Here is a 16338-nt window from a genome sequence, read left to right as displayed (position 1 = left end):
TGCATGCAAGATGCTACGCCAGGCAGTTTATGAGGGCATTATTTCATTTCATTTTTTAAGACACCAAAGCCTGAGTTACAGAAAGTGGGTGTCCTGTCCAAGGTTACTCCTCTCACAGGGTCAGGAATCAAGCTTCATAGTGACCCTGAGACTAGGGCTCTCCCTCTGATGCTCACACTGTCCCCCAGGTTCGGATCAGTGCCTTCCCCCGAGGCCCCTCCACAAACAGGGTGTGCAGGCCCCACTGGCAGACAGGATTGGAGAGTCAGCTTCTGGGAAGTAAGTAGATAAAGTTAAGAGGCCAAAAAGGAGGCAGGCTCTTCAATGCTGCCCATTGCCATCCAGTATAATCTCATCGTTTTACTAACAAGAACACAGCTACTGCTGTAGGAAGGGGACTTTGTGAGGCCTGACCAGTGACAGAGCTGGGGCTGGACCCAGGGTCTCTTGATCTAGGCCTCGCACCTTCTACCATCCACCGACCAGAGGAGGCTATGACCTCGATCACTGTCACAAAATAGTAGTTTGGTAGTGAGGCTAGTGCCGTTGGTGCCCTTGGAGTATACTGGGGGTCCGGACTCTCCTGGTCTGATGATGACACAGGAAAGTCACCTAAAAATGCGCTAGCCACTGGCAGAAGAGAGGTACAAAAAGAGCAAGTATGAAGCTTTCTAGTTTTAACCTGCAGGGCACTGACAGCAGGGTAATGAGTCAGGCTCCCAAACAACAGGGGAATTAACGAGTAATGAGCTCACAGTATACCTATTCAATGGAATACTGGGCAGCGCGCGTTAAGTTTTGGAAGGATAGTTAATGACAGGAAACAAATACTTACATGTCAAGTGAACAAACAAATAAACCAATAGCCGAGAAATGAAAGCAGTATGTCAATCTGATGCCATCCATAAAAGACAACAGAAATAAAGCACTGTCTAGAAAAAAGACTGGAAGGAATACGCCAGAAAGTTATCTCTGTGACGTGAAATAACGAGTGATGATCTCTTTTCTAAAACTGTTTAGAATTTTCTAAATATGGTATAATTAACATGGAAGAATTCTGTAATTAAAAACAATGTGTCATATAAAAAGAACCGATCTTCATTGATGTAGGGGTGTCCCAACGGCAAGGACAGTCTCTCACTTTTGTCAGCCCTCCTGCTTCTCTTCCAAAGGGCCCTGGACCTGTCAGTGTGCATCCAATCACATTTTCCTCTGCTACCTGGGAAGCACAGGAGAAGATATACTGCATCATGGTCACCAGTGTGGTCACGGGCCTCAGCAATAGCCAGGTACTCCCGCGGCAAGTCAGAAACACATGGCGTGGGGCACCTGAGTGACTCTGTTAGCTAAGTGTCTGCCCTTGGCTTGGGTCATGATCCCAGGATCTTGAGATTGGGCCGCACATCAGGCTCCCTGCTCAGTGGGGAGCCTGCTTCTTCCTCTCTCTCTGCTGCTTCCCCTGCTTGTGCTGTCAGATAAATAAATAAAATCTTAAAAAAAAAAAAAAAAAAAGAAGAAGAAGAAGAAGAAGAAGAAGAAGAAAGAAATGCATGGCTTTTAGAGGAATTTCACTGGGGGCAGGAGGTGGTATACATGTTCCAGGCAGGGCCTCCGGTAAGTCTTCCTTCCTAAAGCACTTCAAAGGTTCAGATGGCTCTTGCTTTCTCTTTAGAAACCATCAGCTTTCTTAGGTTGTCCTTTCAGAGAGTAAATGACGTCATTGGTCAGGATCCAGGCCATGTGCTGCTGTCGTTGAGGGGAAGGCTCATGCTGATTTATTAGATCGTCCAAAGTCTCGCCCTCGACTGTACCTACGACCGTGCTGACATGCACACAGTATACAGAAAATAGGATGAGGACCCTCCTTGGAGGTAGTTCAGTTGATGTTTGTCAGCACTGTGCAAGCTGCAGGAACACTTCCATTACTCACTTGATCCCCAGTCTGGGAAGTAGGAAGGCACATATTATGATGCCCATCTTACAGGTCATTAGATGTACCATGTTTGTCACAAATCCATGTTTTCTCCAATGATCCCTTACCTGTTTCCTTGAGCTTCAAACTGTGAGCTCCCCATGTTTTACCTTTATAGCGAACCAGGAAAACTTCAAAGATCTCTAAAAACAGAAAATTTTTATAAAAGCATGCCAAACCTGGTGACAGTAGAGAATAACGCTTTTCTCCACAATACCTTCTCCAAGGATGCTGGATGAATATGATAGTACTATCACTCTATCCATAAATATATTTGTACACATACCACATCCAGGATTGCCATATGTATCATATACATATGTGTTTCAGTGCACAGAGCAGAGCATGTGAGCCTGTGTGCGGATGGCATCTGGGACCACCCCACCCCCTTCATTGCACAGTTCGAGCACTTGACACAATGCCTGACATTTTAACACAGGCCTTTAGTAAGTGTAGCTGAAGGTGGGAGGCGTAGAGATTGCTAGTTCTCATTGATGCTGTGTAATGTCCAGATACCTCTGGAGTCCGAGAAACAGGTGAAGAATCCTTGGCACTCAGAGGAAATTCTACATGGACTTGAAAATACAAAGCCACCCTCTTCTTCCTGCGTAGCGCCCTGGGCTGGGAAAAGTCTCCATCTGGGCTGTGCTGCTTAGAGATGCTGCTGTTGCTACACAAGCCAAGGAAAGCCCTGTGGGGCTCACCCAGGCATAGAATTTTAGGTGTGAAGTTAAATACTTCTACAGGGATGGAAAATCCCAGGAATTCTATAAAATGCACTGTTATACTATTCAGGAGATAAAGCTACAGAGGGGGTAAAAAAAAAAAAAAATCCTTGGATGTTCCCTGAAAGTGTGATCTGGTTGTCTCTAAGGCTGAAGGGACAGTAGGTTCTTTATCTAAGCCCATCCCCTCGAAACCATAAAAGTGGCTGCCTCTCTATTTTTAGGGAAATTAATCTAACCAGGATAATTACAGCAACTGGTACTGGAAATTGATGACTCATCAAAAAGACAGGAAATAGAAAATGTTCCATTCTTAAAGGTACAGTGAAATACTCCATTTCAGCAGACTAAAGTGGGTGTTTTCAAGTTCAACCGGGGAAGGCACATCTGTCCAATAAAATGATCAGAATAGTTAGGCGATTCTCAGGCTCTGTCGCCTGGGCTCTACTGGGGCCCAGTTTCCTAAGTCTTTCACGTGGAAGTATAAAAAAATAAATACAAGAGCAATGAGTCTGCAAGGGCTAACAGGATAGGGCTTGCAGGAAGAGGGAAAGCATGAAACTTCACGGAAACCTTTTGCCTGGTCGGCTCTCACACAGGTCACACTGCTCTCTTAAGAAGGCAGCACAGAATGGGACTCTGGGCCACCATGGCAGTGTGTGAAGAGCACTGGATTTGGGGGCCATGCCAGAAACCTCTGTGAAATAGTCCAAGCAACCCGAGTGCACAGAAGGTGCCCATCCCACTGCCATTCACTGGCATATGGGCTGCACGTCCCACCTGGGCGTTGTGCCTTGAGCTTTTGGTTTCCTAACCTTGTCAGATTGCCTTTCAGGGCCCCTGGGCTCCACTACTGGGCATTCCCGACCTCCACGATGCGGGGTACAGGCTGCCCTCAACAATTTCCACAAAGCGCTAAGCCATGCTCACTTGGGAATGGTTCCTCTCTCAGAGCACACTGCCTTTTGTGAGAAGGCACTGGTTACATATATGCTCTAAAGAAAATACTCTAAAATTAACCCAAGTGAAGTTCCTCATAAATGTCTCTTTTGTAATATACTAGGTAAGTCAGTGTATATACAATGTAGTTCTTTTTAAGAAGCACATAGGAAAGGACTATAACACCAGTAACCTTAAGAAATATGAATTTTTCTGGCAGGAAAGGTTTGGAGGTGCAAATTCTCCTAAGACTAACATTAGCTATAAAAAATAGGGCATTTCAGTGCAATTCAGTATTTTCTTTTATCGGAGGCTGAGAGTCACAGGCCACAAGCGAAGACTGTACGTGTTACCACTGAAGCTCTTTTTGCAACCAGGATTCCGGGGACAGAGCAAAGAGATGGCTCTGGACGGGAACAAAAATGGGAATTCCTGCACTTTTGCGCAGGATGTTAGTCTGGAAGGGCACCACTCCCTTCCCGGGTGTGTGGTACTGGCCTAGCAGCGAGCCCAGGCGAACAGCTGCAGGACGCGAGGCCCCGGCAAGCTGGCCAGGCCTTTCCCTGGGGCCAGATGCCACGTGCCGAAAAGAAAGAATGCTGTCCACCTCCGCGGCCATCCTGGGGACTGCTTAAATATTAAAATCCACATCCCTCTGCTTGGCTAGAATTTCTAGGTTAAAGTCAACCAGGGTGCTAAATCTCCATTTGCTAACACAAATGGGACGATCGGTACATAGGGTGTGACCCTCTGAGAAAGGAGGTACCTTTTTAACTTAAAAAAAAAAAAAAAAAAAAAAAGCAGAGAAATAATTCATTTATTTAACCCAGAAACAGTTATAATCTGCAACCCTGCAATCCTCTTACACAACTGTTTTGGCAAACCCCCCTATGTTCCAACAAATATTAAACTGTGCTTGCCATTTGTCTAAGGAATCTTGCATTAATAAACATGAGAAGAACACTTTTACCTCCCACTCTCAATGACGGGACAAAACAAAGACCAGCTGTATTCATCAATGGGTCCTTGTTCTGCACATAAAGGCTAATTACATTTTGCTTCAAGCCTACACATGGAAAACTTTACTGCTGCTGGCCCGACAAGTCAGCCTGCGCTGTCCCAGCTGACGCAGGGTGGTGACTGCACACAATAAACTGGGCTCTTGGAACAGCCCTGGTGCCTTCAACCTGCAGGATTCTTTCCAAAATGGGGGTGACATCTCCCAGTGACAGAGAGGCAAAGGCAACATGTGTTCTTCGAATCCCATCAGGAGATGATGCCACTAATGTCAATTTCCCCAGGGCCCACTAATTTCAGAAAGGCACACCAAGCTGTACTATGAGCTCGTCTGGAGGGGACTGTGACATGAGACAGTGAATGTCTTGCAGTGACTGTACTAGGGGCTGCCCACATACCTTCCTGTTATTCTGCACAACCTGCTAGGGTCTTGACCACCACTGTGCCCATCTGTTGTAGGGTAAGGACAGTGGGAGTGGTGGTCAATGAGCTCCCCCACAGCCACATGGAAGAGTCTTGGACCCTGCCACCCACTCCTGGGTTAGCCTTCTCCAAAGCCCATGCTGGACTGTGCCACCCCCATCCTCTTCCTGTGTTTTTTTTTTGTCCACAAGGATTTAAGAATCCCTACTCTCCCAGAGAGAGACAATAAACTGTTTAGAAATGTTTTAAGACCATTTGTGAAAAGGTCTGCCCCTGGTGGGCTTACATTCATACATGTTAATGAGAAGATGTCTCGTCTAGTAAGATGCATGTAGGGTGGGGGCTTGAGGCAGACAGTAGAGTGATAAACCTTTCCCATAAAAGGGGAGAGGGAAGTGAGGCAGTGTGGAGCTTCTGGACATATGCGATCTCCCAGCCTGAAGCACTCCTCACAAAGCTACAAGAAAGTAGTGATTATTGACTCAGTCCATTCTCTACATTTTTTGTGGATTACTTACTCCGGGAACCATGTACAGTAAGTGTTTGGCCCTGGGCTGCCTTTTGTTAGCAGTCAGTCCATTTCCGACTTGGGAGATGCCCGACCCCCGTGGGGGGCTCGACTCTGCCGACCCCACCCCAATCCAGCCTCACATACACTGTGCCCACCTGGCCCCATCCCACATTTGGCACATCTGGCTGGCCCCTTGGGTTAGCTTGGCCGCCCTGTGTTCTCACACCCTGCACTCCTTTGTCTCCAGCAGAACCTCACCCGAACTCATCTTTCCACCTCAAACCACATGTCACTCCCTTCAGGAAGGCTTCCCTGATTACCTTGCTTTTGCTCCAGCTGGGTGTGCCTTCGCTGTAAGCTTGCCCACTGGCCACTGCTGAGTTTGGCCTGGGAAGGAGGGGGGTGAAGTCAGAGGTTTCTCTACCTCCCAAAGACCACAGGTCCTTGCAAGCTTAGATGTTGTACAGCCCGGCCAGTGCTGGCTCAAACTGCCACATTCCTTCTGTGGCTTCCCTCCTGCCAGTCCCTAGCTGGAGTGTGCCATCTGTCTTGTGGACACCCTGACAGCACAGAGGCTATGCTGGCCAATGTCCCCTCTATCATAGCAGTGATCACACTGGATTCCAATGGCTTTTCTCCCTTAGCTTCAGGATTTCCAGAGCCCAGCAAAGGGCCAGGCTCAGAAGGGGCCCCTAGGAATGTCTGCTGCACTGATGAGTGGATCTGTTTTATTTGAGTCATGTCCTTCACGAAAGTTAGGCTTGTTCTCTCCACGTATGCACACAAATGCCACCCCTCTGCCTCTCTGTTCTTCACAGGAGAAGGCAAGAAATTCCCTGCTGCAATCCTGGAAGGGGACGCACCCCAAGAGTGCCCATGGCTCTAAGAGCAGTCTGTGACAATAGCCACCGTCCCAAAGCAGAGCATTTTTACATGCTAGAATACACAACTCTCTTACTTTTTGATTCTATTTTCCACTTACTGGAGTTTAGTGAAAATGAACAAGTAATGCTTGGATTTTCATTTATTTGGATTTGGGGAGGGGGAATCTCTTTGGCCTTAAGGCATACCAATTTGGTGAGAAATAGTCTAGAAATATTTTTCACTGAGCCCACACCAGTAACTGCCATTTCTCATCAGATGCCAGTAGGATCAGTGTCCAGGAGAGGTGTAGGGCCTCTGATGCACCCCCTGCCCCCCCACTGGGTGACCTCACTGGTTCAGGGACCTAAGACTTACCTGTAACAGGACAGAGCTGGCTGCCTAGGAACAGCCCAAGAGTCAACGTGTCTATAAACAGTAACTAGAAAAATACTTAAGACTGAAAATCATCCCTGTCATCTTTAGAAGAACCCCTGACCCCACTCTAGGGAGCAGGATCACCTGGTAGCAGGGCCCTGACAGGTGATGGAGCTGTCCTTAGTTAATTGGTGGTTCAGGTTGAGAGAAGCCAGCCATTCCCCAGTGTCAGCCTAGCTTCTGGCAAGGTCAGAGTGGGTGGGGACAGAGCCCCTGCCTCTCAGGGCCATCTCCCAGTGGCTCCCGGCCGCCATATTCCCCACCTGACAGGAAACCTGTAAGTGCACGTAAGCCCTTCCTTGACAGCTCCCCTGCTGCATCGCTTCCTCAACCCCCAAAACAAACCAATTAAATGGACACAGGTTGTCTTTGTGGCTCTTTAGAAGCCAAATAATGAAATCATGATTCTAAACCAGGGACCAGTACTAAGCCCTCATGTGACGAGTGGCATTATCTGCTGTCATTTCTGAATAGTTTCGACAGGTGCTACATGTATGTCCTCAGGCTCTTTCCTCAAGGAGGTGCCCATCTGTGGCAAACAGCGTCGCCCCAGGACACAGTGGGAGATATTGGCTTTTGGAAGTTGAGCCTCTTAGAACATTCTCAGGGCAGTAGCTTTCAAAGTAACGGTGGATTGAAACCCACCTGAAGACCCACATTTTACACTGTGACCCAATAACTGCACACTTAGATTTATACACATAACGAACACAAAAGGGCCACAAAACAATACTTGACTTTACTATGTGCCACGAGCCATGATATTTTTTACTCTATTTCATTTTATGTTGTATTTGATTGTCCATTTGGCTGGTCGCCACTCACTAAATTGATTTTGCCCCTGTGATACCCTGTTTGAGAAACACTGGCTCAGCGGGGGTTTATAGCCTGGTTGCACAACTTCTGAAGTGCATAACAAAGCAAACTTAGGTTAATTACAGAAACACAAGATGTATCTATGTCTTCCAGAAGGAGGTGTATTTTTTAAAAAATAGTTCATTATTTTATTAAAACCACACCTCTTTCTAGAATGAGATGTTAGTGAGATAGAATGGGTCAGGGAACTAGCACGTTGTAGCCAATGCCCAGAGAGGCATTTCCTTTCTAAAATCAAACTATTAGAAAGGAAATGCTATAAACTGAGGGTAGAACTCTGTGTCAGATTAAAATGTTATAACTTTTAAAAATGGACCATGGGCAGCCCCGGTAGCTTAGCGGTTTAGTGCCACCTTCAGCCTGGGGCCAGATCCTGGACACTAGGGATCCAGTCCCATGTCTGGCTCCCTGCATGGAGCCTGCTTCTCCCTCTCCTGTGTCTCTGCCTCTCTCCCTCCCTCTCTCTGTCTCATGAATAAATAAATAAAATCTTTAAAAAAATAAAAAAATAAAAATAAATAAAAATAAAAATGGACCAACCACTACTCTTCTTAGTAGAATAAAGTCCAGGCAAAAATAATTGAAAAATAAAGATGGCGGATTGGCAGAAAAGGGGAGACACGGACACCAAGGAATACTAGGATGACAGCAGTTGGTATAGTTCCTGCCAAGCTTCCATCTGGGGGGTGAAGGGGGGGCCAGGGATCCACGTCTGCCATCCCATTGACACTGGTGCCCGGAGTTGGGGGAATTAATACCGGAGCCCCCAGGGAAATCTTAACAGTTATGATACCTTACAGCCAGCTCATTCTAGCCCACCTGAATTCATATATCAGCATGCTGAAACAGTAAGGTAAAATGACCTGGCAACTTCCACCAGGATTAGATATGCCAACAAGCCAGCCCAAGTTGCCAAGACTGAGAAGGATATTTTAGTCTGTGCAGAAGTACTGTGCTCATGATCAAAACTGGTCTGACTACAAGGCCTGGGGTAGCTCTTAGAGTCTCTAGCTACCAAATAATGAAAAGATCAAGAGCCCACCGAGATGTGTCCTGAGGGCAGCAGGCCCAGTAGCAACCTCAGAGGCCAAGGGCAAGGGGGATGGGCCAGAGGGATAAACTGTGTAGAGCCCCCCCCCCACACTGTCCCCTCCAGGACCCCTGAGGTGCTGTGGGAGCACAGCAGGAGACCTTTCTTACTGGCCAGAGCAGCAGGGGGTGGGGGGATGGGGGGTGATGGGATGGGGGGGTGGTGTGGAGTATGGGTTTCTGCAGGAGATGGGAAGAGCCTCCCAGGACAGAAGGTGGATCAGCCACTTGCCTGGTACTGCCTGTCTGGACTTCAGCAGAGAAGACCCTGGCTCAGGACAATTTCTGTTGCTTTTTTGTCTCTCTTGATTCTATCAATGCCATTCTTTCTTTACTGGTGTTGTGCTTGGAGGGTGGGCTTGCAATGAGTGTGCCTGTGCTACCACAGATCACTGACTTCCTTCTGACAACCGGCCCTGTGTGACATACCGGCCCTAACACAGGCACACCCTATGTGTACGTGTCTGCACGGGGACGCCTAGTGTTCCAAGTGGACTTGAAAAGATCCATCTGCGCGGGAGCCAAGGACCCAGATACAGGAAAAGGTGACGTGCTTTGCACAGACCCAGCTCCACGAAACAGCTCACGCATCACATCTTCTGTAAGATGCCCCTTCCCAAACTTTCTTAGAAAAAGGCCCATGTTGATGAGGCTTCATGACAATTGAGGATGCAATTCCAGGGTTCTAGAAGCACCAGAGTACTGTTACATCTTGGGTATTGAACTGAAACAAGCAGCCCATGGGGGGGGGGGGGACACTGTATTCCTCATGGTAGCTCTGGGGCCAAGCACCTCCTGAACCCCATACCGCTTTGTGAAAGCCAGCAGACAGGAGGGCAAAGCAGGGGGAAGCTTCTATGGGTTAGCAAAATCAGGGGATCCCTGACCGAAAGGGTACAGATGGAGAAAGCCAGGCAGAGACTTACTTGGCAGTAATTTCTTCATCGTATTTGGTTTTCAGGTCAAATAATTCTGTTCGAGTTTTTTCCAGGGCTGAAAGGCAGAGGACGGAAAAGTTTACTATAAGACAGCAGTTGTCCAAATTAAATTTAAAAAGAAAAGGTAGGGGCGCTGGCAGGGTGGGGAGGGTGCTCAGTTGGTTAATTGTCTGACTTTTGATTTTGACTCAGGTCATGATCTCAGGGTCATGAGTTTGAGCCCCATGTTGGGCTCTGCAATGACCAGGGAGTCTGTTGGAGATTCTCTCCCTCTCTTTGCCCCTCCCCTCTCCTCTCTTGCTCTCTCTCTCAAAAAAAAAAAAAAAAAAAAAAAAAGGAAAAAAAGAAAAAAACTCCACAAGCAATAAATTCACAAAGAGTCAAAAATTACAAAAATACACAGAATGGGGCCCAGAATCCCCTTTCACTTTTAACCTCATCTTATCCACACACCTCCTTGGAGATAACTCCTATTACTGGTTTGGTGTACGGATTCCCTGCCTTTACATACATTTTATTATTTAAAATATATTTCCACATACACCTGCATCTATGTGTATGTGTGTGTACACATATATATACATATATTCCCCACTCCAGTTCTGCACAGATAGGATGACACAAATATATTCTAAGCTTTGCTCTTTTCCTTAAGCAGAACAGCATGGAAAGCTCTCCATGTCAGGACACAGGCAGTAACAATTAGCTCTTGTAAGAAGTTTGCCAGATGCCGTGTACCTGAGGACCCAGAGAAGTGAAGGTACTAGGGTGAGGAGTTTACACACCCCAAGGAGACAAACCCGACTTAGCTGGATCCCCCAAGAGGCAATTTACATTCCCATCTATACTATTATGAGTGCGACTATTTTCTTATACTCTCACCAACACTGTATATTATCAATTAAATAAAATTCTTTTGACAGTCTGACAGGCAAAACAATCTTTCCCTGATTTAATTAGCATCCTCCTACCTGTTAAGAATTGTTAATGTTTTTTTCATATGTGTATTGGCCACGTGCATCTCTTCTGCAGGCTGTTTGCGTCTTTAGCCCCTTGTTCTACTGGACTGTTTATCTCTTTTTACTGAATTCTTTTTTTTTTTTTAAGATTATTTATTTATTTATTTGACAGGGGGAGAGGGACAGAGGGAGAGGGAGGGGGAAGGAGAGAGAGAGAGAGAGAGAGCGAGAGAGAGCCGGAAAGCACGAGCAGGGGGAATGGCAGAGAGGGAGGGAGAAGCAGACTCCTAGCTGAGCAAGGAACCTGACATGGAGCTTGATCCCATGACCCTGGGATCATGACCTGAGCCTAAGGCAGATGCTTAACAGACTGAGCCACACACGCACCCCTTTTTACTGATTTCTTAGTGATTTTTAGGAGGTCTCTAGATTTGGGGGGTATTATTCATGTACCTGTAAATGTGCTATGATTATGTTATCATTCTCTGTCATTTAGTATTCACTTGGATTATGATGTCTTCTTTTCTTTTTCTTATATTTTAAAGATTTTATCTACTTGAGAGAGAGAGGGGAGCTCAGCATGGGGCTTGATCTCGGGACTCTAGGATCATGAGCTGTGCTGAAGGCAGATGCTTAACTGAGCCACTTATGCCTCCTGGATTATGATGTCTTCTGATGTTTCTCCCTCCACGTTTACATTAAATGTATGATGCAGTTTCCCTTTCAGGGAAAAAAAGAGAGAAAGAGAAAGAAGGAGAAGAAAAAAGCATAAAGAAACGATAAAAACTAGTACAACCTTCTTTGGCGTCTTAAATTTTAAAGGTCTGTTATTACTGTGCTTAACTTCACTTAGGGTGGAAATAAGTGTTGTGGGTTTTTTTTTTGTTTTTTGTTTTCCTTTTCCTATTATTGTTCCAAATGAAATGTCAGTCCTTGATAGTTTGGTGATTTAGATGTGTTTGTTGGAAAAAAAGCCTAGAAAGAAAGGATGGCTTGTGGACGGGATGGAAATGGAAGGCAGATCCACCCGCCTTCACGCTAACAACTCAGCGTGAGTGACTAATGAAGTCAAAGTGGGGAGGCTGTGGGCTCTGAGGAGCGTGGGCTCCTTTACTCCTCCAGGGTGACCGGTACCAGGGAAGACCTGGGGGGACCAGGAGACAGGGCAAAGCCCCCCACTTGAGTACACCCTGGATGGACTTCATGATAGGATGAAGAATACTACACCTGTCTGCAGACTTTGAACTTTGTGTTCTGCTTCCTCTAGCTTTGACGTGGTAGACATCTGCGTCTCCTGCAGCTTTCTGAAAAGGAAGAGGATAAGAGAATAAAGCGAGCTGGTCATCTTGTTTCCCAAAGTGAAGTCTTGTGTGCTTTGGAGCTCGAAGACCAGCGATCTTTGCTGCAACATGCCCCACTGGCAACAGGCGCACAGCTGGCTACCGCTGGTGGCGCCACAAGCCCTGCACACCCGCTCCCTGACCCTCAGCACCCTGACTTTGTACCCGAGTGTGATACAATGTAGAGTGTGCATCCTGCAGGACCTGACTGTGTGCTAATGGATGCAGCCAGTTATCTTAAATGCAACTTGTTCTTCCCGTGCCAGATATTTAGGGGGAAAAAAAATCATCATCACGCACTCATTGTTTTCTGAAGTTACCCAAGAAGAATGATACATTTACATTTTGCTGACACAATGAAGGAATTTGTTGGAATAAAGGACGTGCTAATAGATGTGACAGCTGCTCCACGTCTGTTATAATGGAATGCAAATGTGACCGTAATACCTAATGGGAGATTCTCAATGTTTGAACCCAATGTCCCCAGATTTACATTTCCCCTGATCTCCAAATGAATTCCCTGGTCAATAAATAGCATTCCTTCCTCCTCATCTGCAGAAAATTTCTAAAAATAAGTTTATTATTTTTACATCATATGAATAGAACACATGCTCTCATACTAACAAACCTGGGAATACAGAAAAGTAGAAATTATAGTGTTTAAAAAAAATCAGCCAAATTTCCATCACCTATGGAGAAAGATTGCTCATGTTTTTGCATATTCCAATTATAAAACTATTCAAGGCTCTGGGTTAAAAACAAAACAAAACAGGCAAAACACACATACGAGTATTCTATAAACTCACATGTAATATAGAAACTCACACTCTTCACCCTTGCCTTTTTCACTTATTTCCATACTTTGGAAACATTCTACACCAGCATATGCAGCTCCTCCTCATTCTTATTAAATAATTAATGTAACCAGCCTCTGTGGACACTTAGATTGTTTATCGCCTCTTTCTACTAAACAATTCTGCAGTGATCATTATGCAGACATTGTTGCATAATTCTGAGAGTGAATCTGTTGGATGAAGTTCTAGCAGAAGAATTATAATGGTCAAAGAGTACGTGCAATTTTTTTGTTATTGTTGTTCTGATAGATATTGAGAAACTTCCCAACAACAACAAAAAAAACCTCACTAATTTAAACTCTTGCCAACAATATGTGTTTGTTTTCCTGTGCCAACACTGAGTAAAATTAAACCTAATTTTCCTGCTGAGTAAAGCCGAGCATTTGGAGCATTTGTTTCTCTTTGTATAAACTGTCTGCGTATCTTCATCCACTTTGTAGTGCTCATTTTTTCCTAATAGTTGGTAACGGCTCTTATGCTTTGAGAAAATTTCTTCCCAGGTTTTTGATGCTTTTAAAATGTTTACTGTTATTTATTTTTAAACAATCAGTTTTTAATTATGATTAGAAAACAAAATACTTGCAGAAATTTCCTTCCAGGATGCACATGATTGAATTATTAATGTTTAAGCCCTAGATCCATTTAAATTTCTTGGTGTAAAGAATGAGATTAAAAAAAAAAAAATCTAGCTTTATCCTCCATCCCGAGTGGTCAGTCCGTTATTTGCATCTTTAAATATAATTAATCCTTTTACCAAGTCTGAAAAACCAACTTAATCATATCAAATTCTCAGATGAATTTACTTCCACAATTTTCTGATGCGTGACTTTGCTCTGTGCAGCTGTAATCATGCTGTATGTAATTTTGTATCATGCATTTTTCTCTCCATATCATGCTGGATACATTTCTGGTCTCATTTCAAATTCTACACTGCTATTATTTTAATGGCTGCATAATGTTCCAGTTGGGGACAGTCCACCTTTACTTACCCATTTCCCTATGGCCGGGGCATTTCAATTGCTGGCATCCCACCCTCCTTGCCCTAGTATCAGTAACCTGGTGAGAAACTGCTTTGGGCATAAAGTGCTGTTCTAGGAGGCAGTTAGGCTGGGTCAGGATTCCTCTCATCTTTCAGAGCCCCAGCTCTCTGCATGGCTCACTTCTTTCCTGGGGGCAGCACCTGGCCCCGGCTCTGCCAGGCCACAAGGGACCCACATTGGTCCTGTAGTGATGACTTTGGGAGGTAAAGTACGATCACCAGGGGAAGTCAGGGCTGGAGTGGTGGGTTGGGCTCCGGTCCCACCTCTGGGTAACTAGTGGGAGACTGTGGGCAGGTCCCTCATCTGAAGCCCACTTTCTCTAACATATTTTACTGACATCAGATGCTTGATATATGAAGCACAATGAGGTAAAGAGGTAAAAACCAAAAAACCCAAAAAACCCCCAGATTTGTGAATGATGTTAAATATCCACATTCATTTCAGAAGGTGGCAGGAGTTCAGCCTGTGTCCAGGGCTTACCCAGAGATGGCACACATTCATGCCCTGTCATCTCTGCTCATGTCAGTGCATGCCTTGCGCACATGCTCTGTGCTCGACCCCTGGACCCACATGGCCCCAGCAGACACACTTTGGTCCCCTTAACTATCTGATGCCATCACCTCTATGAGTAAAGACCAATGGATGGCACCCAAGGTAATATCCACATATTACAGAGTAAGGGACACCTTTATTTTTCAAACAGAAATTTTCCTGAGAGCCCCGTGGAGCATGGTTACCACCTGGGCAGGTCTAGAGGGCTCATTTTAAATACTCCTTGTGGTGTGAAGTTTAGAGGTATGACATTGTGTCATTGTGTAAGGACCCCAACAGACACTCACCTCTCCTTTTCTGCAAAATCATTTTGTAACTTTTGTTCTTTTTCAAGAGCTATAGTCTCCGCTTGGTTCTTCAGAGTCTGTTCATATTCTCGGATTTTTTCTTTAAGTGCTTTTATTGTAACCTCTGCAGAAAGAGAAAGACGGGAGTGAGAGGAGCATGATTCTATGCAGCTACATACACAAGGCTTTTGTAACCTGGTAGGATTGTGGTGTTTTAAACTTTAGCTCCTCAACCCTGACACAAAATCAATGGTTACGAGTCCCTTTGGAGACCTTTTACTCCCTAAATGTTAAAGTGAACTTTAAACATTTAGGCTGAGGAGGATCAATGGATTTTGCTGGGCAGAAGAGCTATGGTTTCTTCGATACAACTTAAAAAAAGTCAGTGGGGGGGAGCATCAATGGTCACACAGAATATCATCTTATTGATGAGCTTTAAATTAATCCTCTACCGAAGGAAGATGAATAATGTTTTTGTGCAGTTTAAGTACTTTCTCACAAAGAAAAACAGTTCATAATTATGTGCGTGTTTTGGAAGAAGCAGACTTAGCCAAAGCCAGGTGAGTCTACAGACTGCCCTGGCCCTGGGCTTTGGCTCCAGGGTTTCATGAGTGATGGAATACGCAGTGTGCTAAGTGGACACGGTGTATGTCTCCTCCTCTGGAAGGGATGCATCCAGGCTGGAGGCTGGTGGATGGGGTTTGTGTGCATGGAGCAGGCGGCACAGGGCCTGGGGGAGCCCCATCTGAGGCAGAGTGAGTACTGGGGGTGGGGGGTAGAAGAGTTGGGCAATGAAGGAGCCCTGTAGGGCTCAATGCTCAGGACACAGGGCCCCTCAGGGGGCAGGGCTGTCCCCAGAAAGCCCGGGCCCCACCACCACCAAGTGCATGTTTACAGCCATCGCTTTAATGACTCAAAGCAGGAACACCAAAGCAGATGTAACAAAGAGGGCAGAGTCCTGACTCAGACCTGTGGGTGGCTCGAGGGCAGGACTGTTCCACCTGCTTCCTCCCATAGATACCCCACACCACCCTCTGCGATGGATAGTCCCTGGCAGGGCACTGGGGTCCCAGCTCCAAGGAGGGTAGACGTCTTGGGGAACTACACCTTCTGCACATGGATCCATCTCCTAGAGGGCTAGGCCAAGAAAGGGCCAAGGCACAAATGAATGGAGGAGCCTGGGTAGGTTGAGCGGGGGAGGCTCAGATGCGGCTTGTGACGATGGGGCTCCAGGCTCACACGACAACACTGACTACCAGTAAGAGCTTGCACTGGGGCCCTTGGTCCTTCAGGTTATAACCCGCATCCACTTTTACTCCCTGAGCAGCATAGACATGCTGAGCAAGGCAGGAGCACAAGTGCTGGGAGGTCAGGACCCGAGTGGCTTAGTGGATAAAAGCTAAAGGCTCTTTTGTTAAGGGCAGAAATTGGCCCTTTTCATTAAGTAGAACCCAAAGGGTTCTCCTTAGAGAGAGAGAGAGAGAGAGAGAGAGAGAGAGAGAGAGAAGAAATTAAAA

General features: G+C 45.9%; 1 protein-coding gene across 16 annotated transcripts in view; it reads right to left on the bottom strand.

Moving 5' to 3' along the window:
• Nucleotides 1-16338, bottom strand: part of CUX1 (cut like homeobox 1) — a 363980-nt gene that overhangs the window by 130666 nt on the left and 216976 nt on the right. For all 16 annotated transcript variants that reach the window (XM_072837352.1, XM_072837353.1, XM_072837345.1 and 13 more), the window contains 3 exons: nt 14822-14945; nt 11976-12052; nt 9778-9844 (listed from right to left, as the gene is read on the bottom strand). In XM_072837352.1, coding sequence (XP_072693453.1) covers nt 9778-9844; nt 11976-12052; nt 14822-14945 — 268 coding nt within the window. The remainder of the gene's footprint in view (nt 1-9777; nt 9845-11975; nt 12053-14821; nt 14946-16338) is intronic.

This window comes from Canis lupus, chromosome 8 (genome assembly GCF_048164855.1).
Source record: "Canis lupus baileyi chromosome 8, mCanLup2.hap1, whole genome shotgun sequence".
Classification (NCBI taxonomy): Eukaryota; Metazoa; Chordata; class Mammalia; order Carnivora; family Canidae; genus Canis; species Canis lupus.
Note: the sequence above shows the minus strand (reverse complement) of the source record. Positions and strands in the feature narration are given on the sequence as shown.